This window comes from Enhydra lutris, unplaced genomic scaffold (genome assembly GCF_002288905.1).
Source record: "Enhydra lutris kenyoni isolate GAN:26980312 unplaced genomic scaffold, ASM228890v2 scaffoldscaffold13, whole genome shotgun sequence".
NCBI classification, from domain to species: Eukaryota; Metazoa; Chordata; class Mammalia; order Carnivora; family Mustelidae; genus Enhydra; species Enhydra lutris.
This window is the reverse complement of record NW_019154097.1, coordinates 3,576,356-3,603,511: the sequence shown is the minus strand read 5'-3', so window position 1 is coordinate 3,603,511 and position 27,156 is coordinate 3,576,356. Positions and strand designations below refer to the sequence as shown.

General features: G+C 37.6%; 1 protein-coding gene across 1 annotated transcript in view; it reads right to left on the bottom strand.

Moving 5' to 3' along the window:
* The window catches only part of LOC111145919 (unc-13 homolog B), a 213,794-nt gene that overhangs the window by 158,857 nt on the left and 27,781 nt on the right, over window positions 1-27,156 (bottom strand). The window contains exon 2 of the mRNA XM_022501228.1: window positions 353-382. Within this exon, the coding sequence (XP_022356936.1) occupies window positions 353-382 (30 nt within the window). The remainder of the gene's footprint in view (window positions 1-352; window positions 383-27,156) is intronic.

Below are 27,156 nucleotides of genomic sequence, written 5' to 3'. Positions count from 1 at the left end.
TATTAATGTATTCATCACAACTCATATAATTACCATGTTCTTTTCAAGTTTGTGTATGTACACAACAACTTGAGATCTATTCTCTTAGCAAATTTCAAGAATACAGTAATCATTAATTATGAACATGTATGTTAATTCTCTAGAAATTATTCATCTTGCATTACTAAAACTTTGTACCCCTTAACCAACATCTCCCCATATTGATTTTGAATAATTTAATAAATTTTGTGAATTTAATCAGTGAGTTAAATGAAATTAATGACTGTTTAAAAGACTGATTTTTTTTAAAGATTTATTTTAAATCACAGCAAGTATGAAGGGAAAAGACATAATAATTAAAGGTTGGCCTTACCTGGTGAGCCCTGGAATTTGGCTCTTTTAACTGCAAGAGAAAAAAAGAGGACACCATGAAGAATTTTTACAAATTCATTAACTAAACCAACATTTCTTAAGCATCTACTATATACCAATGGTAGAGTTAGAACTAGATTTGTAAGTCTAAGTCTAAGAGAAAAGATGCTGGGACATCTGAGCAAAGCTTGAAGGCAGAGAGTTAGAAGGGCCTTTACAAATCATCCAATCTCTTCCTCAACACAGAAATCTCTTACAGCCTCTTGACAACAAGATAGAGGAAACTAAATTACTCCTATGGCAGGCAACCAGTTTCATGTCACATATCTAAGGTTTAAGTTACATATGTTTCTCATTTAAAGCCCATCATAGAAACTCCCTCCATTTCATTCATGCCAAAAGACAAGCTCAACAGGCAGATTTAAACAACAGATTTTAAACAATGGGGAGAAGTAATTTCTTGCTGGGAATAAACAAGTTAACAAGAGACGCTCCTATCCAAATGATCACAAAGAGCTATTCACCAAACCTCAGCGCAGGACTGCAAAGAAAAAAGCCCTCACTAGGATTGCAGCATGCCAGCTTCTAGGAAAGGTCGAAGACAACAAACATGCAGGAGAACTGCTAAATTCCAGTAAACATGAAACATTTTCCCATTAATGAAGAGTAGGACAAAGTGTGCAGGGATAGGGGGAGAATAAAAAGAAATCCCAAGACAACTGAAAGCTTCTCCTTAGCTGACATCCAAGCTCTTCCTAACACATCCAAGAGAATAGGTAATTCAGCACCTTTTTACAAGACCCTCTCCATTTTTAGGAGATTTCAGGAAATTTTAGCATTAACACTTAATGCTAAAATCTATTTTACTGAATCAAAGTATGTCTCCCACTGGGCTGTCCCTTACAGTCTCACATCAATCCCTCTTCCCAATTATTCAATTATTCTTTAATAGTTTCATTTAATCTAAGACTTACTATAAAGCTACAGTAATCAAGATAGCATAGCACTGGCAAAAATAGACATAGATCAAGGAAATAAAATTGAAATATATATAAGATATATAACTATAACACATTATCTTTACTTCATATACATGTAAAACTTGAAATGGATCATGAACAGAACTAAATATGAGCTAAAACTATAAAATATCTAGGAGAAAAAGGAAAATCTTAGTGATCTTGGGCTAGGCCAAGATTTCTTAAATTGAATAAAAAATCATGAACTTTAAAAGAAAAAAATGGATAGACTAGACTGAGAATTTAAAACATGCATTCCTCAAGACACTATTAAAAAGGCAAGTCTGGGGCACCTGGGTAGCTCAATCAGTTAAGCTTCTGAGTCTTGATTTCGGCTCAGGTAACAATCTCAGGGTCATGGGATCAAGCCCTGTGTCCAGCTCCACACTCAGCATGGAGTCTGCTTGGGAATCTGCTTAGGATTCTTTCTTTCCTTCTCCCCCTCCCCTGGCTCGCACACATGCTCTCTAAGTAAATGAATAAAACCTTAAAAAAAAAAAAAAAAAAAAAAAAAAGGCAAGTTTAGGAGGAAATATTAGCAAAACACGTATGGTAAGACTGATAAAGGGCTATAAGAAGAAATCTCAAAACTCAATATTAAGAAGTCAAGAACCCACATTTAAAAACTGTAGAAAGGAAGGCACTGGGCTGGCTTAGTTGGTAGACCATGTGACTGTTGGTCTAGGGGTCATGAGTTTCACCCCCACACTGGGTGTAGAGCTTACTTAAAAACAAAACAAAAAAATTTTAAAACACACTTAACATTTACATTAGCACAAAAGAATTAAATACTTAAGTATAAACCTAAAAAATATGTACCAGATCTAGACGAGGAATACTACAAAACTCTGATGAACGATATAAAAGAAGTAATTAGAGAAATAATCCATGCTCATGGATAGGAAGACTCAATATTATCAAGATGTCAGTACTTTCCAACTTTAACCTAGAGATTCAAAACAATCCTAATCAAAATCCCAGCAAGTTAATATTAAAATTTCCTGCATCACTTAAAAAAAGCAGTTCAAAAATAATACTTTACACTACAACCCTGCATGACTAAGATTTTGAACATCTAAATTGATGATTTTTACCCATGAGTTATTTAATATTGTTAGCACTATAATATTATATGAGTCACTTATATTTGTATTACCATGTAATGGTAATTGTATGTAAATGTAATGATGTAATTAAACAGAATTCTGACCATCATAGTCTGCTAACCTTTAAAATGTCACTTATTGGGCACCTGGGTGGCTGGCTCAGTGGGTTAAGCCGCTGCCTTCGGCTCAGGTCATGATCTCAGCATCCTGGGATCGAGTCCCGCATCGGGCTCTCTGCTCTGCAGGGAGTCTGCTTCCTCCTCTCCCTCTCTCTGCCTGCCTGTCTGCCTACTTGTGATCTCTGTCTGTCAAATAAATAAATAAATAAATAAATAAATAAATAAATAAAAATGTCACTTATTCCTTCATTCATTGGCTTGCTACTTTCAAAATAAAGTAAAAGGCTATTAAAAAAAAAAAAAAATCCCAGCAAACTATCTTGTGGATATGGACAAACTGATTGTAAAGTTTATATGGAAAAGCATAACACCCACAACAGCCAACTCTATGCTAAGTTCCAGACCAATTTTACCCAATTTTGGAGACTTACTATAAAGCTAATAAAAGCTAGTATGGTTTTAGTGAAAAAACAGACAAATAGATCAAATAGAACAGAACAGAAGAGCAAGAAACAGACCCACATAAATATAGCCACCTAATTTTTTTTTTAAGATTTTATCTTTCAGCAACCTTTACATCCAATGTGGGTGTCAAACTTAACAACCCTGAGAGATACCTGCTCCATCCACCAACTGAGCCAACCAAGAGCCCCAGTCAACTAATCTTCAACAAAGGAACAAAGGCAATACAATGGAGGAACAATAGCCTTTTCAACAAATGATGCTGTAACTAATGGATGTGTACATGGTGGGGAAAAAAAAAATCTAGAGACAGACTTTCACAAAAATTAACTCAAAATGGATCACAGGCCTAAATGTAAAACAAAATTATGAAATTCCTAGAAGATAACATAAGAGAAAATGCAGATGACCTTGGGTATGATTAGGACTTTTTTAGACACAACACGAAGGCACAATTCACAAAAGAAGTAATTGATTAGGGGAAATTCAGTAAATTAAAAACAGCTCTGTGAATGCTCGCTTCGGCAGCACATATAAAAACAGCTCTGTGAAAGGCCATGCCAAAAAGAATGAGAAGATAAGCCACAGAATGGGAAAAAGTATTTGCAAAAGACACATCTCATATAGGACTGTTATCCAAAATACACGAAGAACTACTAAAACTCAACAGTAAGAAAACACACAACTTGATTTTTTTTTTTTAAGATTTTATTTATTTATTTGACAGAGATCAGGAGCAGGCAGAGAGAGAGAAGGAAGCAGGCTACCTGCTGAGCAGAGAGCCCAATGTGAGGCTCGACCCCAGGGACCCTGGGATCATGATCCAAGCCAAAGACAGAGGCTTTAATCCACTGAGCCACCCAGGCACCCTGCACTACTTGATTTAAAAATGAACAAAAGACATTAACAGACACTTCACTGAAGAAGATATACAAGATAGCAAGTAACCCCATGAAGAGATGTTCAATATCATATGTCATTAGGGAATTACAAATTAAAACAATGGTGTTAAGCAAGGAAAAAACTGCCTAAAAACTGAATTAAATGGATGAGGTAGCTATTTGTCTTCTGGGCTCCTTAGTATCAAAACACTCTCCTTCTGAAGTAATCCTGAGAGAGATGGGAGACAGAACCTAAAACACACTACAGAAGCCAAAGGCAACTGACATAGATGCTGTAATCACATACTCCCAACTTCAATTTTGAGGGAGTGAAACAAAGATGCAGGGTTGGTTAGAGAAAGCTGCAGAGAAGAGTTCTAAAGGACAACAGTAAATTTCCAGAGTGTTAGAGCACCCCAATGGACCTTTCCTGTTAAGAGATGTTTGGAGCTTATGCTAATTTTCCTTTTTATCTCCATTTTACAGATTAGCAAAATTCAAGTTCACAGAGCTTCTATGGAAGGGTCAGATTAAGAATCTGTTGGCAACATCATATGGATAATAAGTAATGGAGCTTCATAAAGGATTTATGTCTTCTGACTAAAAATTTAGTTCTTCCCATTTCACCAGAATGCCAAAGCAGCAGCAGAAGGAAAAGAAAAAATGAAAAACTACAGTCTCTACGCTAAGGAAGTTGGGAAAGAAAAAAAAAAAAAAAATGCAAGCACACAGAGGAAAGATCCAATCATAAAATTCATTGTGAGTCTAGAAACCAAAAACCAGTGTTTGGGTGAAATGTGCCACAAAGAAAAGATCAATGAGGAGGATGGGATAGTAATTAAAGTCTTCTAATGGGTAAAATATAGATAAGAAAAGAGACATAAGAAATAGCATTAAAAAGGCATGGGAAAAAATCACTGGAGCATCTTTTTCTACATTGTCATGAAGGTAACAGCACCTAAAATCTGAATGTTTCCCAACATTCCAAAGGCAGGCAAAGTCCACTAGCCCCACAAAATCTCCAAGAGTTTGGGTACAGGTATTTGGGGCTAGTTAGACACGGAACTAAAACAAAGGAGTTATAATAGTATCTTAAATCCAGAGTTTTTCCTATTTAAGAATAAATCTTAAAAAAAAAAAAAAGGAAATCTTTCTAAATCTCCTTTGGAAAGACAGCACAAGGATACCAGAAAGTAGAAGTGGACACATTTTGTTCACGTTTCAGCTTTTTCTAGGTATAGTCCCTCTCTTCCTCTTTTATTATTACTTGCTCCTCCTTAAAACTGTGCCAACATGCCTTCCCTCCCATTGTGTATTACCATAAATTCTTAACCTTTTAAAAATTAGACTCCTTTGATAATTCAACAAAAGCTACAGATCTGCTCTCCAGAAAAATGCACATGTATCCACAAAACAATGTGCATATCAAGGGTAAATTCATGCAGTTTAAGATCATCTCCTAATAAAATTGTGTTTTGCTAAAGTTACCAATGTTGTCATTCTCCTTAGATTTTCCTAGTTTATATTTGCAAAAGCCTACTTTACTGACTAGTCTAATGTCTATTTGCTCTATTAAAATGGGCTAATGACATGGTGTTTGCCCATGATGTCTGCAAGTTATCTCTTTGGAATCAATTCTAACTCAGGGTCTACTCTAGCAGTAGGAATAATGAACATAGGCCCTTGAGAAAATCACAGGAACATGTTTTTCTAAGTATTTGTCATAAAGATACGGCACCTAAAATCTGAGTGATTCCCAACATTTCAATGATAACTCTTGAAATGTTACATTTAATTCTACAGAAGTGGAACAAAAATAGCAGCAGCTAATGCTAGAAAACCATTGCAGTTATTTGGGAAAAGCACAGGACAAGGAACCAGACCTAGATTCTAGACCTGGTTCTGACACGGCTCATCTGTGGGCCCTTAGATTAAAAAAAAAAAAAAAAAAAAAAAAGTATTATCTTAGCCCTCAGGGTTTTCAGATAGAAGGTGAATATTATGTCTGTTCTGGAAAATAAAAGTTCTTGCATATTGAGTTTCTGTGTAAATGGGGAGAGAGGGAGATAAAAGAATTGATGTGAAAGGACAGTGAAATGTAAAAAAGCATTTATTTCAGTTCCCATTTTTAAATTAACTCCTATTTTTACAAATTAAAATGTTTTCATGACATGCATATTTTAGTAAAAGCAACAGCACAAAAATTCACTTGAAAAGTCAAATTGCACTGGAGTTACTTGAAAAATAAGATCCTCAAAAGTCCTGGTGACCTAGTTTTACTGATTTATTTTGGAATTTGGATACTTATACATAGAGAGTAACAAAGATTGCTTCAGCTATCATTATTTTAAATCTTAGAATACTATATTAAAGTTGACCTATGTCCTATTTTTTACTTTTCTTTACTTGTCATAATATACATGTATATTTAAGTATCACGTACTTTTCTTTATATAACTATAATGTTATTTTTAAAATCTTGATACCAGCTAAGGCAAGAGACTCCTGCCTAGTTCTTTAGTGTTTTGCTTACTCCTTTTTTGTATCTCTTAACATAAGGTTTTTCCCCATTAATTTCTTAATGTTGCTATTACATAAACAGGTTTTCAGATGATAACCAAACCTTTATAAATTTTATAATCAAATGGCAAGTTCCCAAAATCAGTGTTAAGATTGATCAGAACTGCATTTAACATCTATAAATCAAATAAGCAAACTTTACATTTTAAAAATATTTAGGTTTCCGCTGGCGGGTGGAACAGAAATTTTTAGGTTTCTTATACTTGAAAACAGCATGTCTATTTATTTAACCCTTCTTTAACGTCTTAGTTTAATTTAATTTGGCCCCATACATCTTTTGCTAGAACTCACTACAGAACTCTTTTTTTGCTATTGCCACTGATATTTGTACTACATAGAAATGTGGTTAACTTTTTTTTTTTAAAGACTTAATTTATTTGACACACAGAGAGAGATCACAAGTAGGGAGGCAGAGAGAGAGGGGGAAGAAGGCTGCCTGTTGAGCAGAAAGCCCGATAGAGGGCTCGATCCCAGGACTCTGAAATCATGACCCGAGCCAAAGGCGGAGGCTTAACCCACTGAGCCATCATCCAGGTGCCCCGAAATGTAGTTAACTTTTGAAAACTACCTTAAGTCCAATAATTCTGTTACATTCTTCTTTTAGGCCTAGATTCTCTAGTTTTCTTTACAGAAAATCACACCATCTATCATTTTTTTCTTTCTTTCCAAACCTAAAATTTTCCATTCTTTTTCTGATCTTATGGCAGAGGTTAGGACTTCTAATAAACTACTGAAAGTAATAAAAGTTGGCACCCTCGAATTGTTTGATTTTAAGCGGGATTTTTTTTTAAGATTTTATTTATTTTTATTAAGATTTTATTTATTTGACACAGAGAGAGTGCGCGCACAAGCAGGGGGAGCGGCCATCAGAGGCAGAGAGAGAAGCAGGCTCTCTGCTGAGCAAAGAGCCTGATACAGGACTTGATCCCAGGATGCTGGGATCATGACCTGGGCTGAAGGCAGATGCCCAACTGACTGAGCCACCCAGGTGTCCCAAGCAGGAGTTTTTAAAATATTAACACCTTGAACTTCAATTTTTTTATTGAAGTATAATGCATAGTTACATTAGTTTCAGGTGTACAACGATTCACCAAGTTCTTATGTTCACAAGTGTAGTTACCATCTGTCATCATGCATTGCTATTACAATTACGTTGACTATATTCCCTATGCTTTATCTTTCCTTCATCCCTATAATTTATTCATTCCATAACTGGAAGCCTCTATCTTTCATCTACTCCTCTTCACCCATTTTGCCCATCTCCCCCACCATCCCAACCCCCTCACATAACTGTATTTATGAGTTTGTTTTTGTGTTTATGTATTTATGAGTTTGTTTCTGTATTTATGAGTTTGTTTCTGTGTTTTGTTTATTCATTTATTTTTTAGATTCCATTTACAAGTAAAATCGTATTGTATCTGTCTTTCTTTTACTTATTTCGCTCAGCATAATACCCTTTAGGTCTATCTATGTTGCTGCAAATGGCAACATCTCATCCTTTTTATGGCTAAGTGATTCCTTTATGTGTTTGTGAGTGTGTGTGTGTGTGTGTGTGTGTGTGTGTATACACATAAATAATTATTTTTTAACGTTTCAATATTGAACACAATGTTTATTATAGGACTTTTACTTTGAAATAATTATAGATTTACAGAGAGTTGCAACGATAATAGAGGGATCCAAGGTACCCTTCACCCAGTTTCCCCCAACAGTTAAATCTTACAGAAATCTTATATAATCATACACAATGATATTACAATATCAAAACCAGGAAACTGTGGCGCTTGGGTGGCGCAGTTGTAGAGCATCTGCCTTCAGCTCAGGTCATGATACTGGGATCCTGGGATCGAGTCCCACATTGGGCTCCCTGCTCAGCAGGAAGCCTGCTTCTCCAGCTCCTACCCCCTGTGCTTCTGTTCCCTCTCTCACTGTCTTTCCCTATCAAATTTAAAAAAAAATCTTTAAAAAATAAATAAAAATAAAAGAAAGTGGTCTTTCAAGATGGCTTTTTTCCACTCAGCATAATGACCCTGAGGTCCATCCAAGCTGTTCTATGTATAAATATAGAGCTATGTTTTTATATCCATTCTGCCAAACTCTTATATACCTTGATCATTCACATCTAATGTAATTCTTAAACTGTTAGGGCTTAAGTCTGTCATTTTTTGTTTTCTGTTTGTTCTCAGGTTTTTTTTCTATTTTCTTGACTTCCTGTGGGTTACTAAACATTTTTTTGGGGGGAACTCCATTTTTATTTATAGCATATTTTAATGTATCACTTGGTACAGATTTTAGCAGTATCCCTTAATATTACATCTTACACATATAACATCACAGTCTAAGGTTATCAACATCTTACCAGTTCAAGTGAAGTATAGAAGCTGTTATATTGCCTTTAAGTCACCTTACCATTCCTCTACTTCTATTATAATGATCTTAAATATTTCCACTACAAAGATAAGAACCAGGGGCACCTGGGTGGCTCAGTGGGTTAAGCCGCTGCCTTCGGCTCAGGTCATGATCTCAGGGTCCTGGGATCGAGCCCCACATCGGGCTCTCTGCGCAGCAGGGAGCTTGCTTCCCCATCTCTCTCTCCCTCTGCCTACTTATGATCCCGCTCTGTCAAATAAATAACTAAAATCTTTAAAAAAAAAAAAAAGATAAGAACCACATAGAACAATATTCCAATTATTGAACATAATTTAGAAACTCAAGAAGCCTATTTTATTTATCCACATTTTTCTCTTTCCATTGTTCTTTCTTCCTGATGTTCCTAGATTTCTTCTTTTATCATTTCCTTACTGTTTGAAGAACTTTCTTCATCTAAGAACATGTTCATTCTTCAAAGATATTTTCACTGAATATAGAATTTTGAGTTGACTGTCTTTTTCTTTCTGAATTTGAAAAGTGTTGTACCACTTCCTTCTGGTCTTCATGGTTTCTAATGAGAAATCCACTGTCATTTAAACTGTTTTTATTCTGTATATTTCTCTTCTGCTGCTTTCAATATTTTTGTCTTTAATTTACCAAAGTTTAATTATGACGTGTCTCGGTGTGGACTTCTTTTATTATGCTCAAGCTTCTTAAATTTGTAGATTTATGCTTTTTGCCAATTTGAAAAGCTTTCAAGCCATTGTTTCTTTGAATACTTTTTCATCCCCATCCTCTTTTTCCCCTCTGAAATTCTGATGACATGAGTATCAGATCTTTTCCAGTAATCCCACAGGTCTCTGAGGTTCTCTTCACTTTTTTTAGTCTATTTTCTCTTATTGAAAGAGCACAGTTTCTATTATCCTATCTTCAAGTTCACTGAACCTTTGCTCTCTTCATTCTGCCACTGGGATAATTCATTGAGGGTTATTTGGCGATTGTATTTTTTATTTCTTTAAAATTTCCACTTGGTTCTTCTTTAGATTTTCTATTTCTTTCCTGAGATTTTCTAACTATTCATTTATTTCAAGTGCATTTATAATTGTTCACTGGAGCATTTTTATGATGGCAGTTTTAAAATCCTTGTCAGGTGATTCTAATAACTGTATCATCTCAGGTTTGGCACTTGTTGATCATCTAACACAACGCAGCAAAAATATTCCCTTGAAATAATCAGAGTGATAGTCATAATATGAATGGTTTATATGAAAGGCCAAATATGTCTTAGATTACGCCTCCCCAGTAGCATTTAACCATACAAAACCAATGTTTTAGTTTAGCTCAAAATGTATGGATACATTAAAATGGAAATCAAAGTACAGCCTGAAAGCAAGTGGTCTAAAGTTTGGTTTGGAACAGAGTCTGGGTCAATACACAGCTGGCAAAGGTGACTGCCATATCATATCAATGCTCCAGAATGGGAAGTTTACAAATTAGAAAAGTAACACCTTACTTTATTCATAGACTTTTTTTTTATTCATAGACTTTTTTTTTTAAGATTTTATTTATTTACTTGACAGAGAGATCACAAGTAGGCAGAGAGGCAGGCAGAGAGAGAGAGAGGAGGAAGCAGGCTTCCCGCTGGGCAGAGAGCCCGATGCAGGGCTCGATCCCAGGACCCTGGGATCATGACCTGAGCCGAAGGCACAGGCTTAACCCACTGAGCCACCCAGGCGCCCTTATTCATAGACTTTTAAAATACAAAAGATATAAATGACCAGAAAAGATAGCCAGGATGTATTATCAAGTAAAAATATATAATACACTTCATGTAATTATTTTGTAAAATCAAACAAAAAATCTCACACCATATATAAAATTAACTCAAAATAGATCTAAGACCTAACTGTAAGAACTCATACTATGAAAAGTCTTAAAAGCACAGACGTAAATCTTTATGACTTTAAATTAGGTCATGTTTTCTTATATAAAACACCTAAAACACAAACAACAAAAGAAAAATAAATTGAACTTCACACTTAAATTTTCTTGTCAAAGGACACGATTAAGGAAGTGAAAATATAACCAGAGAATGGGAGAAAATATTTGCAAAGCATATACAAGGGTTTTGTATCTAGAATATATAAAGAACCTCTATAACTTAATAAAAATAAACTGATTAAAAATGTGCAAAGAATTTGAATAGATGCATTTCCAAAGAAGATATACAAATGACCAACAAACACACGAAAGATGTTCAACATCATTAGTTATTAGGGAAATGTATGTGAAAACAAAACAAAAATGTAAATCGAAATTAGTATTCACAAATGAGATACCATTTCATACCCAATGGGATGGGTAAAATAAAAAAAAATACCCTACTGGCTTGGATATGGAAAAATTGGAATCAATATTCACTGCTGATTGGAAATGTACAATGGTACAGATACTGTAAAAACAGTTCACAGTTCCTCAAAACATTATACACAGAGCTACCATCTGGCTCCTAGGAACAATACACTCTCAGGTATACATCCAGGAAAAATGAAAACACATGCCCACACCAAAACATGTATACAAATGTTTGTAACATTACTCATAATATCAAGCAATATTCATAGTATCCAACCCAAATGTCCATGAACTAATAAATGGATAAATAAAATGTGATATATCCATACAGAATATTATTCAGCCATAAAAAAGAATGAAATACTGAGGGGTACCTGGGTGGCTCAGTTGGTTGGGTGTGTGCCTTCAGCTTGGGTCATGATCTCAGGGTCCTGGGATCCAGCCCTACATAGGGCTCCCTGCTCAGCCGGGACCCTGCTTCTTCTCCCTCTCCCTTTGCCCCTCCCACCTCTCATGCTTTCTCTCTAATAAATAAATAAAATATATTAAAAAAAAAAAAAGAATGAACTACTGATAAATGCTACAACATGCAAAAAGGTTGAAAACATTATGCTAAATGAAAGAAACCAGTCACAAAGGACTACAAACTGCATGATTCCTTTTACATGATACAATATATCCAAAATTGGAAAAGCCAGAAGGCAGATTAGTGGTTACCAGGAGATAGAGGAAGAGGGAGTGATTACTTAATAATTATGGGGTATTTTTCTAGGATGATGAAAAAGTTTGAAAACTTCAGAGAGGTGGTGATTGTACAACCATTTTAAATATACTAAATGTCACTGAATTTTAATTTAAAATGATTAATTGTATGTTTTATGAGTTCTGCCTCAATTTTTAAAAAATTGTACATGAATGTTCTTAGCAGCATTATTCATAATAACTCAAAAGCAGAAACAACCCAAACGTCTATTAACAGATGAACAGAAAACAAAATATGGTATATCCAAACAATGTAATCTCATTCAGCCATAAAAGGGATAAAAGTACTGATGAAAGCTAAAACTTGAATAAACTTCAAAAACATTATACCAAGTGAAAGAAACCAGCCATAAAAGACAATTATAGTGAATAATTCCATTTATATAAAATATCCAGAAAAGTAATTCTATGACGAGAAAAAGCAAATTAGCAGCTGCCTAAGACTAGAGAGATTGGAGGGGAAAAGCAGAGTAACTGCTAATGGGTAAGGTATTTCTTTTGGGGTGATAATGTTCTAGAACTGATTGCACTGATGGTTGAACAACTCTGAATATACTAAAAACCACTGCACTGTAAACTTTAAGTGGATAAATTGTACAGTATGTGAATTACCTAAAAAAAAAAAAAAAACCTGTTATTTAAAAAAGGAAACAAAAATATATATGTAGGGGTGCCTGGATGGCTCAGTAGGTTAAGCCTCTGCCTTCCACTGGGGTCATGATCCCAGGTTCCTGGGATCAAGCCACACATCGGGCTCTCTGCTCAGCAGGGAGCCTGCTTCCCGCCCCCACCGCCACTGCCTGCCTGCCTGCCTCTCTGCCTACTTGTGATCTCTGTCAAATAACTAAATAAAAATCTTTAAGATATAATATATGTATATATGCTTGTATATTTCTTACAAATAGGAATAAGAAAGGCGTAGAAAGATACACGCCATGTTGGCTGTTAGTTACCTCAGGAAATGAGACAGGGATAGATGTAAGGTTATCAAATTTTTTAAAGTTTTTAAATCCTTACATATCTTCATATTGTCCACTTATTAAAACAAACAGGTATTAATTTGAAAGTCTGAAAGGTTTAAAGTTTGAAAAGCATTAAATACGTATTTAAAATAAAACATTATACAACTCTACATTATCAACAATTTCCTCGAATCATTAAAAAAACAGATGGATAAACAAACTTGGTATCTATCTAATTACAAAACTAATTTAAAAGTAGTATTCTCACAGACAAAACTGGGAAGGGCTCCAATCCCCTCTTATCATCTAATTTCACACTACTATTATGTACTTAAAAAAAAAAAAGTCATAACTGAACAGTTAGGCCCTTTAATACTCCAGCAAACATGGAAACCCTGGAAGTCAGGACTAAAGAGAGAGTCCAGGGGCGCCTGGGTGGCTCAGTGGGTTAAGCCGCTGCCTTCGGCTCAGGTCATGATCTCAGGGTCCTGGGATCGAGTCCCGCATCGGGCTCTCTGCTCAGCAGGGAGCCTGCTTCCCTCTCTCTCTCTCTCTCTCTGCCTGCCTCTCTGTCTACTTGTGATCTCTCTCTGTCAAATAAATAAATAAAATCTTTAAAAAATAAAAAAATAAAAAAATAAAGAGAGAGTCCACAGGAAGAGCATTTGGCCCCAAACTCCTTATAAATAAAAAGCAGAAATAAGAGAAGATACACTATGCCTAACCCTCAAACCATTAACTTCAGCCCTTGAGTTTCTCTGACCTTGCTGAAGAATCAAATCTACAACTGGCACCCTTAAGATTACAGGAAATAATCCTATTCACACTGACTCTGCATCCAGTGACCTGGTTCCTCAGATATAGGGAATGGCTAACCTGCCTTGTTCAAGCTTGTCCTACTCAAGAAACAATAATCCCACTGCTGTTTTCAATCTGGCATGGTACACATTTTATATTTATGTGTGCATACATGTATACCTGCAATTATTAATTTGTATATTTTGTTGTATTACACTTTTACATTTGTCAAATACTTGGACATAAAATTGCACTACTGTGACTTCTGTCAGTCAACTGACCATAGGAGTTGACTTAGCTGTTATGACTGGCTAACAAGATGTCCTTTTTCCTTTCCCCTCCTTTATGAATAACCAGCAAAGCTGAACACTCTAAAAAAGAAAACTATACAATGAAAAATCATTTTCCTCTTAAAATGATAGCAAATATTTTTTCACGTCTATCCAGTCTTTACAACTATCATTTTTAATGGTTCCCTAAAATAATCATGTTCTAAGTACCATATTATATATTAAATCATTCTCCCATGAATTTACATTTACAAATTATTTTTTTACACTGTCTTAAGCTACTCATTTTTATGAGGGAAAATGAAATTTGGTCCTTAAAAGACACCTGGGTGCCTCAGTTGGTTAAGCATCTGCCTTCAGCTCAGGTCATGATCCCAGAGTACTGGGATGGAGTACCTCATCACCATCATCATCATCATCATCAGGCTCCCTGCGGAGCCTACTTCTACCTCTGCCCGCCACTCCCCCTGCTTGTGTGTGCACGCTCTCTCTGTCAAAGAAATACATAAAAACTTAAAAAAAAAAAAAAAGTTTCTTGGGGCGCCTGGGTGGCTTAGTCGTTAAGCGTCTACCTTCGGCTCAGGTCATGATCCCAGGGTCCTGGGATAGAGCCCAGCAACAGGCTCCATGCTCAGTGGGGAGCCTGCTTCTCTCTCTCCCACTCCCTCTGCTTGTATTCCCTTTCTCACTGTGTCTCTATCAAATAAATAAATAAAATCTTTTAAAAAAAGAAAAAACTTTCTTTATCAAAAGTACTTTGCAAGACTTCTTGGGACCACGGACTGAGAATGCAAGTCTGACTCCTACTTGGCCCTGATAAATCACTTGATAAATTCTTACTGAAATAAGCAAAGACACACAAAACAGTGGAAAGCCTGAAATTAGGGAAGTGCACAAAATGTTTAAGATTTTTGGAATTCTTGATACATACCATACACAAGGAAGTAGCAAACTAGCAGGATTTGAGAAGAGTTGTGGACAGGAGCTCAAAGAGGGTCTTGGCATTGGAGGAACATTCTTACTAAAGCAGTGGGAGGGACCCTCCTCTCATAAGGTGAGGTACAGCACCTGGAGATCAACTTGGCAGAATTTGAGGGTAGTTATACCAGAAAGCCTGGGGCATGAACGTTAGTTGCACAAGTGGCAAACCATTTTCTAGTGTAGCAAAGGTAGCTACACGAAACAGAGCCACAGAGCCATACAAGGCAGTGGGGTGGCCGTATTAGAGCTGAACCTGACATAGCAACTTTTCCAAAAACAAAATCCTACAAAAAGATAAGTTTCCCCTAAAAGAGTACCTTGCAGCCAGGGTTCCCTCCTCATTCCCTTGAGGTTGCCACGTTACTTAACCGGCAATGAGGATCCTATGTTAAAATCTAAGAGGAACTGGAAGTGACATTATCTAAGAAATGGTCATTTGCCTGTTTTGAGGGGGAGAGAGGGATGAGGGGAAAGCCACATATGAATGAAAATCTCATTATTCATAGAAAGAAAAAAAGAACATTTAAATTGTTTTTGTTTGTTTTTAGAGAGGGAAAGGTAGAGAGACAGGGAGAGAAAGAATTTTAAGCAGGCTCCAAGCCCAGCATAGAGCCAAATGCATGGCTTGATCTCATGACCCTAAGATCATGACCTGAGCGGAAATCAAGAGTTAGACGCTTAACCGATTGAGCCACCCAGGAGCCTCCATTTAAATTGTTTCTAAAAAGACCATGAAGGGAGACTGGGTGGCTTAGTGGGTTAAAGCCTCTGGACCCTAAGATCAGGACCTGAGCGGAAATCAAGAGTCAGACGCTTAACCGATTGAGCCACCCAGGAGCCTCCATTTAAATTGTTTCTAAAAAGACCATGAGGGGAGACTGGGTGGCTTAGTGGGTTAAAGCCTCTGCCTTCAACCCGGGTCGTGGCTGCGGGGTCCTGGGTTCGAGCCCCACGTCAGGCTCTCCACTGGTGGGGAGCCTACTTCCTCCTCTCTCTCTCTGCCTGCCTCTCCACCTACTTGAGATCTCTGTCTGTTAAATAAATAAATAAAATCTTTTTTAAAAAAATTAAAAATAAATAAATAAAAAGACCATTAAAAAAAAAAAAAAAAGAAACAGACCATGAAATGATTCTAAAACCATGTAAGAACATAACATTCAAGGGTAAAGAGACACTTTTGAAATTATGGATTGCAAAAAGAAGATTCTAGGTAGTATTCCAGAGCCTCTAGTTATTTTTTTAATGGAGTCATAGAAGTAAAAGAGAAAAGGTAAAACAAAAGACTAAAATACTAAGGAAGCTTGATAAGAGATAGACAAAAATAAAAAGGAAGCTCAGTGAGATAAGTATACTGAGGTAAACACGAGGGGAAAAAAAATTTTTAAGACTATTTTTTTTTTAAGTAATCTCTACATCTAACACAGGGTTCGAACCTATAATCCCGAGATCAAGAGTCACATGCTCCACCGACCAGTCTTAAAAATAAAATCTTAAAAAAGAAAAAAAGCACCATCTATCTACAGCTTCTAACAACAAAATATTACAAGCAAGGAACTCTCTGCCCACCCAGTTAAAACCATTCATATATGAAAAAGGAGCCCATTATGCTCTAGGTGCCTCACTAAAATAAATACCTCATCATTGGCCCTGAGCTAAGGAAAAAAGCCCAGTGCAATTCTTCATATTTTTAAGTACTTGTGCCCAAAACGTAACCCTAACATCCTGTCCTCCTTTGATTATACCAAGGGTGATTCTCAAGCCCAAAGGCTACAAAGCAGCAGCAGCTCAACAAATGTCCTGAAGAAAAAACTATGCCAAAAGTAAACACTTATAAGGGGCAATCACTGACCAAATCAATCAGCCACTTAGGGGAAATGTAACTCACAGACACAAGTCTGAGAGTTGGGAGTAAGGCCAAATTAGGGGGGGGGGCAATCAAAAACAAAAAAACACTGTTTCTGCTCCATATTGACAAATTCCTGAGGCTAAAGGGTTAACAAGATAGCCTGTTTATTAGAATTGCATTCATTCCTGAACAACCTTTTAGTTTCCAAACTTTTAAGTTCTCTCTACTCAGAGAGACTGATTCCTAGTTGTGTGGCTTTGGGGGTTTTCATGAAGCTAGGCTGAACATTTGACAGTTCTCTTCATATCTTTCCTTTTAGATATATCATCAAAGGTGAGGGGGAAAAAAGTATTTTGAGGAATCACTGGTAGTTTGATTATAATCAGAACTTAAACAGTGAGGGTAAGAAATGGCAAAAGTTAAAGAGAAAGCCAGAGACAGCCGTGAAGGGCCTTGTAAACCACATTAGGAAGCTGAGGGATTTTAAGCAGGGTAGTGCCCTGATCAGATTCACATTTTAGAAAATTTATTCTGGCTACAGTACAGAGAATAAACTGGAGGAAGGCAAGTTGGGGACCAATAAGAAGTCTGTTGCAGGGACACCTGGGTGGCTCAGTTAAGCGTCTGCCTTTGGCTCAGGCCATGATCCCAGGGTCCTGGGATCCAGTCCTGCAAAGGGCTCCCTGCTCAGCAAGGAGCCTGCTTCTTCCTCTACCTTGGCCTACCACTCCCCTGCTTGTGCTCACTCGCTCTCTCTCACACAAAAATAAACAAAATCTTAAAAAAAAAAAAAAAAAAAGCTGTTGTAGAATCCCAAGTTAGAGAGGATAGCAGTCTATACCTAGAGAGTGAGAACTTGAAGAGAGATGAAGGAAAAAATGATGAAGTTCTCAACAGGAAAGTCAAAGACTGGGAGAGCTGAGTAACTGCTATAACTCATGGCTGGCATCTCCATATAGAACTGGAGATGCACTGAATGCCAGCCACCCTACACCCCAAGGTGAAGTACAGCATAAGGAAAGCAAGCAGTAATTATCTCAAGGGGAGAGTGGAACAGGTACACAGCTTCTCCTCCCATACCTTGCATATAATAGCAAGCACTAAACTTACACTTCTAATGGGAAGGGATGGGGGGGGGGGGACTGATGTTTGTCCTAACAAAATTTATAATGTTTACTGACTGGCTGTTTACTTTTTTTTTAAAAGATTTTATTTATTTATTTGACAGACAGAGAGATCACAAGTAGGCAGAGAGGCAAGCAGAGAGAGAGGGAGAAGCAGACACCCTGCCAAGCAGAGAGCCTGATGCAGGGCTCCATCCCAGGACCCTGAGATCATGACCTGAGCCGAAGGTAGAGGCTTAACATACTGAGCCACCCAAGTGCCCCTGATTGGCTGTTTAAATTATATGCACATGTAACTTTGATTAAAAAAAAAAAATATGTATATATATATATATATATGTATATATATGTATATCTAGCAACATCTAGCAGGAAACATCTAGCAGGAAAGAAAAAGGCAACATCTAGCAGGAAAGAAAAAGGCAGGAAAAAAAAGATTATAAAGAGAAAATATTTAGAGGCACCTGGAGTGCTCAGTAGATTGAGCATCCAACTCTTGGTTTCAGCTCAGGTCATTACCTCAGGATCCTGAGATCAAGCTATGCACTCAATGTGGGATCTGCTATTCTTCTCCCTCTGTTCCTACCCTGCTCTCTCACCTATAAATAAATAAAATCATTAAAAGAGAGAGAGAGAAAAAACATCCAGCTTAATAGTCAGTTGTGGTTGGTCCTAGAATCTGACTACAGAGGTTGGAACCCAAGCTACTTCCATTTATTACCATATGATCTTGGGCAAGTTAATTACTTAATCTGTCTGGGCCTCATGTCTCATTTCCTTTAAAATAAAGATAACAGGTTTGTGAAAACTGAGTTAATAAATGTCAAGCACTTAGAACAGATTCTGGCATAGAATAGGCAATCAATAAATGTCAGCTATTACAAGGATTACTCATACTCATAATCTCCTATCAAAATATACTCATATCAAAAATGGCCAAGAAGGGGGCGCCTGAGTGGCTCAGTCAGTTGAACTTCCAACTCTTAATGGAAGCTTAAGTCAAAATCTCAGGGTTGTGAGATCAAGCCTCCACACTGGGCTCTGTGCTCAGCAGGGAGTCTGCTTAGGATTCTCTCCCTCTCCCTCTGCTCCTACCCCCTGCACGCACGTTCTCTCTCTAAAATAAAGGAACAAATCTTTTCAAAAAATAATAGCCAAGAAGTAGATTACATATTTTTTTTAAGATTTTATTTATTCATTTGACACAGAGAGAGATCACAAGGAGGCAGAGAGGCAGGCAGAGAGGGGGGAAGCAGGCTCCCGCTGAGCAGAGAGCCCGATGTGCGGGGCTGGATCCCAGGACCCTGAGATCATGACCTGAGCTGAAGGCAGAGGCTTAACCCACTGAGCCACCCAGGTGCTCCTAGATTACATATTATTAATATGACTCCTGTCCTTAATAAGGACAGTCACAGTATACTTCATTTCCACATGTTCAAAATATTCCTCATTTTTCAACACCAAACACAAATACTATCTCTCCTACTAAACTTCCCAATTTTTTCCCCAAATACTATCAGTCAAAAATACTGTCTCTTTGTTCCAAATTACCATAGCAGTTTTTATGTACCTCTTGCTTTCTTTCTCTCCCCTCACCCAGCTTTTATATCAAAATCTTAACTCCAGAGGCGCCTGGGTGGCTCAGTGGGTTAAAGCCTCTGCCTTCGGCTCAGGTCATGATCCCAGGGTCTTGGGATCGAGCCCCACATCGGGCTCTCTGCTCAGCAGGGAGCCTGCTTCCTCCTTTCTCTCTGCCTGCCTCTCTGCCTACTTGTGATCTCTGTCTGTCAAATAAATAAATAAAATCTTTAAAAAAAAAATCTTAACTCCAATAATGAGCAAAAGCTCTTTAAGGACAGGATTCTTTTTTTTTTTTTTTCCCATATCATTGCTCTAAAAATTTGTTGAGTATAATTTTGCTAAGAAGTCCCTGAAACAATTTCTTTTTTTGGAACCTATAACACTCTTCCAAATAACATAAATGTCTTTTTGCCACAAGACTTTCTTTAGTAACCCAACTAACAATTCCCTAAAGTAATTAGAAATCTGTGGGCCTTACATATAAAATTAGTTGATGCAATCTAATTATAGTAAAGCAATTTTGAGTTTAAGTGCCAATGCTACATATAACATATATGATTGGCTTTTTACTTCAGTATTTTCAAGAAGCAAGGGATTATCTGTGCCCAGTCCCTGAATGCCCGGACATATTAAAGTCTAGACCACATGTAGTTGGCTCCACAAAACAAAAGTACCAATGGCCACTTCATTGGGACAACTATAGACAATGGAACTGATGGTTGAAGGGCTAAGGTTCTTTGGGGACCCAAAGGCTGACAAAAGAAACCTACCCATCTTTCTTTGATGTCAGTATATAGCAAAAATATGTGACTCTCAATTTTTGTATTTAGCAAAGGAATTATCCCTTTCTTCTCCACTAGATCTCGGTAAGCAATATTAAAGCTTGCTTTTTTTATCAATCCTTTGTAAGTCTGTGTACTCTGTACAAAAGTCCACTAATTTAGAAGAACTCAATGTTAGTCTTATTCAGACTAATCCAAATATAGATGGCATGTCAAGTATACTAGGCATGGGATGCCTGGGTGGCTCAGTGGGTTAAGCATCTGCCTTCGTCTCAGGTCACGACCCCAGGGTCCTGGGATCGAGTCCTGCATTTGGCTCCTTGCTCGGCAGGGAGCCTGCTTCTCCCTCTCCGTCTGCCTCTGCCTGCTGCTCCTCCTGCTTGTGCTCTCCCTCTCCCACAAATATATAAATGAAATCTTTAAAAAAAAAAAGTATACTAGGCACCAAGGAATACAAATTTTAAAATGAGCCTCTTAAAGTGTCTGGGAAAATAAATCTAGAAACAGAAAGTTACAACACAAATGCTATAACAGAAATAAATACTACACTTCCTTGGAATGGGGTAGGATTACAGTGGTAATAGTGAAAACTGTAAAAACAGTAACTACGACTAACATTTTTGAAAACACACTAACTGTACTTAATCTCTTAAATGCTCTCTTAATCCCTACAGAAACTTACAGATAAGCAGCAGTATTATTTCCATGTTATAGATAAGGAAACTGGGTCTTAGAGGAGTTTAAACAATTTGCCCAAAGTTATATAGTAAAAGAGCTAGGACTCAAATTCAGGCAATCTGAATTCAAGATCTACGTATACTCTTAATCAATACGGTAGACTGCCATTCTCATGGCCTGGATAGTATGGATTGGTATCCTTGTTAAATTCCTTCATTTTGAGTGGAAAAGGCTTAAGGAATTTAGTAATTATTTCTTCCTTCAGACCTAGAGAAAGGAAGGCTCAGTCGGTGCCTGTCGTGTATATATATATTAGAAACCCTTCCTGAGGAACTGGATGAGGTGGTTAAAGAGGTAGAAGAACATTCCCATTCATGTTTTAATTGGATCTTGAGTCTTAAAACATACTTGTTTTGAAGCTCTTTTGAAGCTTTTCTGCCTGCCAATGTTGTTTTTCCAGGTATATTTTTGGGGTTGGAGGGAGGAGATGGGGAATAGAAACACTTTATACAAGAATCCTTCAGTATCAGAATATCAGTTCTTCTAATTCAGTAAATAGAACAGATTTTATTTTATTTTTTTTAAAGATTTTATTTATTTGACAGACAGAGATCACAAGTAGGGAGAGAGGCAGGCAGAGAGAGAGGGGAAGTAGGCTCCCTGCTGAGCAGAGAGCCCGATTCGGGGCTTGATCCCAGGACCCTGGGATCATGACCTGAGCCGAAGGCAGAGGCTTTAACCCACTGAGCCATCCAGGTGCCCCAGAACAGATTTTAAAAGTGTAAGATATATAATGAGAAGTCACTGGAAGATCGGGGTAGATAGGCAACATGATCCAATTTACATTTTTAGAAGATAGCTCTGACTATTGTTTGGAGAATGTACCCCAGAGAAGCACAAATGAGGGGCACCTGGGTGGCTCAATTGGTTAAGTCGCTGCCTTAGGCTCAGGTCATCACAGGGACCTGAAATCGAGCTCCATATTGAGCTCCCTGCTCAGTGAGGAGTCTGCTTCTCTCTCTCCCTCTGCTGCTCCCCCTGCTTGTGCTCACTCAGACTCTCTCTCAAATTATTAAAATCTGTAAAAAAGGGGGTGCACAAATGAAAGAAAAAAGATACATTAGAAAGCTATTTCAGTAGTCCAGCCAAGAGATGATAGTGACTTAATGTGCATTAATGTAGTAGAGGCAGAGATGGTGAAGAAAGATCTGTGAAAATAAATTCTGTGAAGGATTATGAATTTGCTTCTAGAGCCAAGGCAGAACAGATGAGCATTAACAGACTCTGATACACAGATGTCTTTCCATTTTCCTTCTTCATTTTTCATTCCTTCAATATCGAATGCCTATTATCAGGCAATGTGCTACATATTAGACTAAGAAAGATAATGATACTGTCTCTGCCCTCAAGGATCTCAGAATCTAATAAGGCAATGACCGCACCAGACAGTGTGCTGTTGATGCCCAGATTCTGTTTGACTCTAACTATCACAGCTGAAGGACATTCTTCCTCCAGTTTCAGTATCAAAACAACAATTTAATTAGCATCCGGGCCCACGAAGGGCTCCTATGGTCAACTCTTTTTATTTTGAAATCCAACAAAAAATGAAAACAAAACAAAAACAGCAAAGGGGGATGCCTGGGTGGCTCCTGATTTTGGTTCAGGTCATAATCTCATGGTTGTGAGATGGAACCCTGCCTCAGGCTCTGCGCACAGCAGGGAATCTGTTTGAGATTCTCTCTCTGCCCACCCCCCACTCACATGCTCTCTGTAAAATAAATAAATCTGGGGTGCCTGGATGGCTCAATCGGCTAAGCATCTGCCTTTAGCTCAGGTCATGATCCCAGGATCCTGGGATCCAGCCCTGCATCGGGCTCCCTACTCAGGGGAGAGTCCGCTTCTCCTTACCCCTCTGACTGCTGCTCTGCCTACGTGAGCTATCTCTCTGTCAAATAAATAAAGTATTTTTAAAAAAATAAAACAAAATAAATCTGTAAAAAAAAAAAAATGCAAACAAAATACCAGCAAAGGACCTGATATCTCAAGTCAGTCCTGAATTATATGCTAGACCCATCTTCAACTTAACTTCCCAACCTGTAACTGGGTTCCTTGGCTCCTTTCATTTCATATTTTCAGGTATTCAACTCATTCCTACAATTTCTTATACTTTTACTTTTTTTTTTTTTTTAAGATTTTATGTATTTGACAGAGACAGAGAGAAGCTGACTCCCCACTAAGCAGAGAGCCCAATGTGGGGCTAGATTGCAGGCCCCTGAAATCATGACCTGAGCCAAAGGCAGACACTTAACCAACTGAGCCACCCAGAAGCCCCTCCTTTTATTTATTTATTTAATTTTTTTAGTTTTTATTTTAATTCCAGTTAGTTAATATAGTGTTACATGTTAGTTTCAGGTGTAAAATACAGTGATTCAACACTTTCATACATCACCCAATGCTCATCACAACAAGTGCACTCCTTAATCCCCATCACCTGTTTCACCCCAACCCCCCCCCCCCCCCCACCACCTCCCTCTGGTAACCATCAGTTTGTCCTCTACAGTTAAGAGCCTGTTCCTTGGTTTATCTTTTTCCCCTTTGATCCTTTGTTTCTGAAATTTCACATATAAGTGGAACCATATGGTATTTGTCTTTCTCTGGCTTCTTTCACTTCACATTACACTCTCTAGTTCCATCTGTGTTGTTACAAATGTTAAGATTTCATTTTTTATGGCTGTCAAATACCTGTCTCTCTGTCAAATACCACATCTTCTTTACCCACTCATCAATGGACACTTAGGTTATTTTTATATCTTGGCTACTGTAAATAATGCTGCTATAAACACGAGGTGCATGTATCCCTTTGAATTAGTGTTTCTGTATTATTTGGGTAAATAACCCAGTAGTGGAATTGCTGCATCACAGACTAGTTTATTTTTAACTTTTTGGGGTATTCTACACGTTCAAAGAAACTTCTCTAGTAACAAACTATAGAAATGATCTCTGAAAGTATAGTCTTTATTTTTAATATTTTTTAAAAACTTACGTAGTGTCTTCCAGAGTGGCTGTACCAGTATGCATTCCTGCCAAAAGTATAAGGTTCCTTTTTTTTGCCCATGTCCTCGCCAGCACCTGATGTTTGTGTTTTTGAATTTAGCCATTTTGACAGGTGTGAAGTGAGATCTCATTGTGGTTTTGATTTGCATTTCCCTGATAAGTGATGATGAGCATCTTTTTACGTGTCTGTTGGCCTCACTCCTGCCAATGTGATGATTGATACTGCTTCTCTGAATCTAAATAAGCAGACTAAAAGAATTACAAAATTATGAGACCAGAAAGTGGTTATTTTCTCATCTCTGTACTCTTTTGACACAGTACCAATAATACCTTCTCTTTAGGAAACCCCTGTGGCCCATGGGATTTATGCAGTTCTAGGGCCAGAAAAAAATAATCAAGTAGGTACTTGGGCCTGGACCTGTGAATACTGAGATCTCCTCAGATACCTACTTTCCTCACTGGAAAAGGAAAGCAGATAAAGAATCAAGGTAGAGGGGTGCCTGGGTGGCTCAGTGGATTAAAGCCTTCGGCTCGGGTGGTTGTCCCGGGATCAAGCCCTGCATTGGGCTCTTGGCTCCGCCGGGTGCCTGCTTCCTCCTCCTCTCCCTCTGCCTGCCTCTCTGCCTACTTGTGATCTCTGTCAAATAAATAAATAAAATTCTTTTAAAAAATTTAAAAAAAAAAGAATCAAGGTAGATGCCTTGGTTTAAAATAAAGAGTGTTTATTAACCTGAATCATCTGCTGGACATGTCTCTCTTACATCCCCTAATACAGTAAAAAAACATCTAGATGGAGAGCACAGAAATGTTCAAGACAAAGGAACACTAAAAGGAGAAGAGTAAAATGGTAAGAACTTAGGAGAATGAACTCAAAAGGAGGAATAACTAGCATAAACTCAACACTTAAAAACCAGCTTAGAGGAGTGCCTGGTGGCTCAGTTAAGCATCTGACCCGTGATTTCAGGTCAGATCATGATCTCATGGGATCAAGCCCTGCACTGGACAACATGTCGGAGTCAGCTTGAGAGTCTCTCTATCTCCCTCTCCCCCTCCCCCCACTTGCCACTCCCTCATGTATTCTCTAAAATAAAAATATTTAAAATAAAAAAAGTTCGAATTCTAGGGTGTCTGGCAAGCTCAGTCCAAAGGGCATGAGACTCTTGATCTTGGGGTCATGAGTTTGAGCTCTTACTGGGTGTAGAGATGACTAAAAAAACTGTAAAAAGTTCAAATGTTTTGCTTTTAACCTAGCAATTCCACATCTAGAAATGTATTATGGTTTTTTTTTCTATTATGAAACTGGTATATAGTCATTGAAAACATCATAGGGGCGCCTGGGTGGCTCAGTGGGTTAGGCCGCTGCCTTTGGCTCAGGTCGTGGTCTCAGGGTCCTGGGATCGAGTCCCGCTTCGGGCTCTCTGCAAAGCAGGGAGCCTGCTTCCCTCTCTCTCTCTCTCTCTGCCTGCCTCTCTGCCTACTTGTGATCTCTCTCTGTCAAATAAATAAATAAAATCTTTAAAAAAAAAAAAGAAAACATCATAAAAGATCAACATTTTCCACAGTTCTACCATGTTAATCATTTTAACATTACTATGTACATATTTTTAGTCTTTTATTAATATACATTATTTTTGTTTTACTTAGCTAGTTTGGAATTTACTGTACCTAGCTGGTTTTACAAGCTGTTTTCCCCCATTAACAATGTTTTATGAAACACCTTTCAATGTTACTAGATATTAATTTATAACGTGATTTTTTTAGCTGTTACAGACTGAATGTGTCCCCTCAATGTGATCATATTTGGAGGTGGGGCCTTTTAGGGTAATTAGGTTTAGATGAGGTCATGAGGGTAGGGTCCTCATACTGGGATTAGTATCCTTATAAGAAGAAACCAAAAGGCTAGCTCTCTCCCTCTCTACCATAGGAGGAATGAAAGCAGCCACCGGCAAGCCAAGATGATGGATTTCACCAAGAATTCAACCATGCTAGATACTTGACCTTGGACTTTCCAGCCTCCAGAATTGAGAAATATCAATGTCTGTTGTTTAAGCTACCCAGTCTATGGTATATTGTTGTAGTAGCCCAAGCTGAAACAGCTGCATAAATGGTATTTATACTGTTCACTCTTTCAGGACTTTTACCTTGCTTTCAATTATCAGATATTATTGTTATGGTGTGAATTGTATTCCCCTAAAACTCAAATACTGAAGTCCTCACCCCAAGGAATTCAGAACGTGACCTTATTTGGAAATAGGATCAGCTATAACTAATTAAGATGAAGTCTTCAGAGTAGACCGTAATCCATTATGCCTGATATCCTTATAAAATGGGGAAGTTTGGACACAGAGACATGCATACCAGGAGAATACCGTGTGAAAATAAGGCAGAGATGCTTCTACAAGCCAAGGAATGCCACTGATTGCCAGAAAGCCAGCAGAAACTAGGGGACAGGCATGAAATAGATTCTCACACAACCCTCAAAAGTATGCTGCAGACACCCTGATCCTGGACTTCAAGCCTCCAGAACTGTGAGACAAATTTCTGTTGTTCAAGCCACTCACAGTTTGTGGGATTTGTTGATGGCCCTAGAAAATTAATACAATTTTAAATAACCATGGATGACTCTTCTCAAAGATAATAAGGGATATATAAAAATTTCACTTTCTTAGGTTAAAGTCCTAGAAGTAAAATTGCAGTAAAAAAAAATACAGTTTAACGGCATATAATATATAATATCCCATCTGACTGGTATTTTCTCAAGAGGCTCTCCTTTAACTTTTCCCTAGGATCCCCAGACGTGGTTAAGGCAAGAATTATTAGTCCCCTTCTACACACAGGGAAACAAATTTAGGAAATTCACTAATATGTCAGTAATCAAACCTAGCACTTTTTTTAAAAAAGATTTTATTTTTAAAGTAATCTCTACACCCAACATGGGGCTCAAATTTACAACCCCAAGATCAAGAGTTGCATGCTCTACCGACTGAACCAGCCAGGTACCCCAAATCTAGCATTCTTTTCAACAGACTAGAGCAGCACTGACCAGTATGGTAGC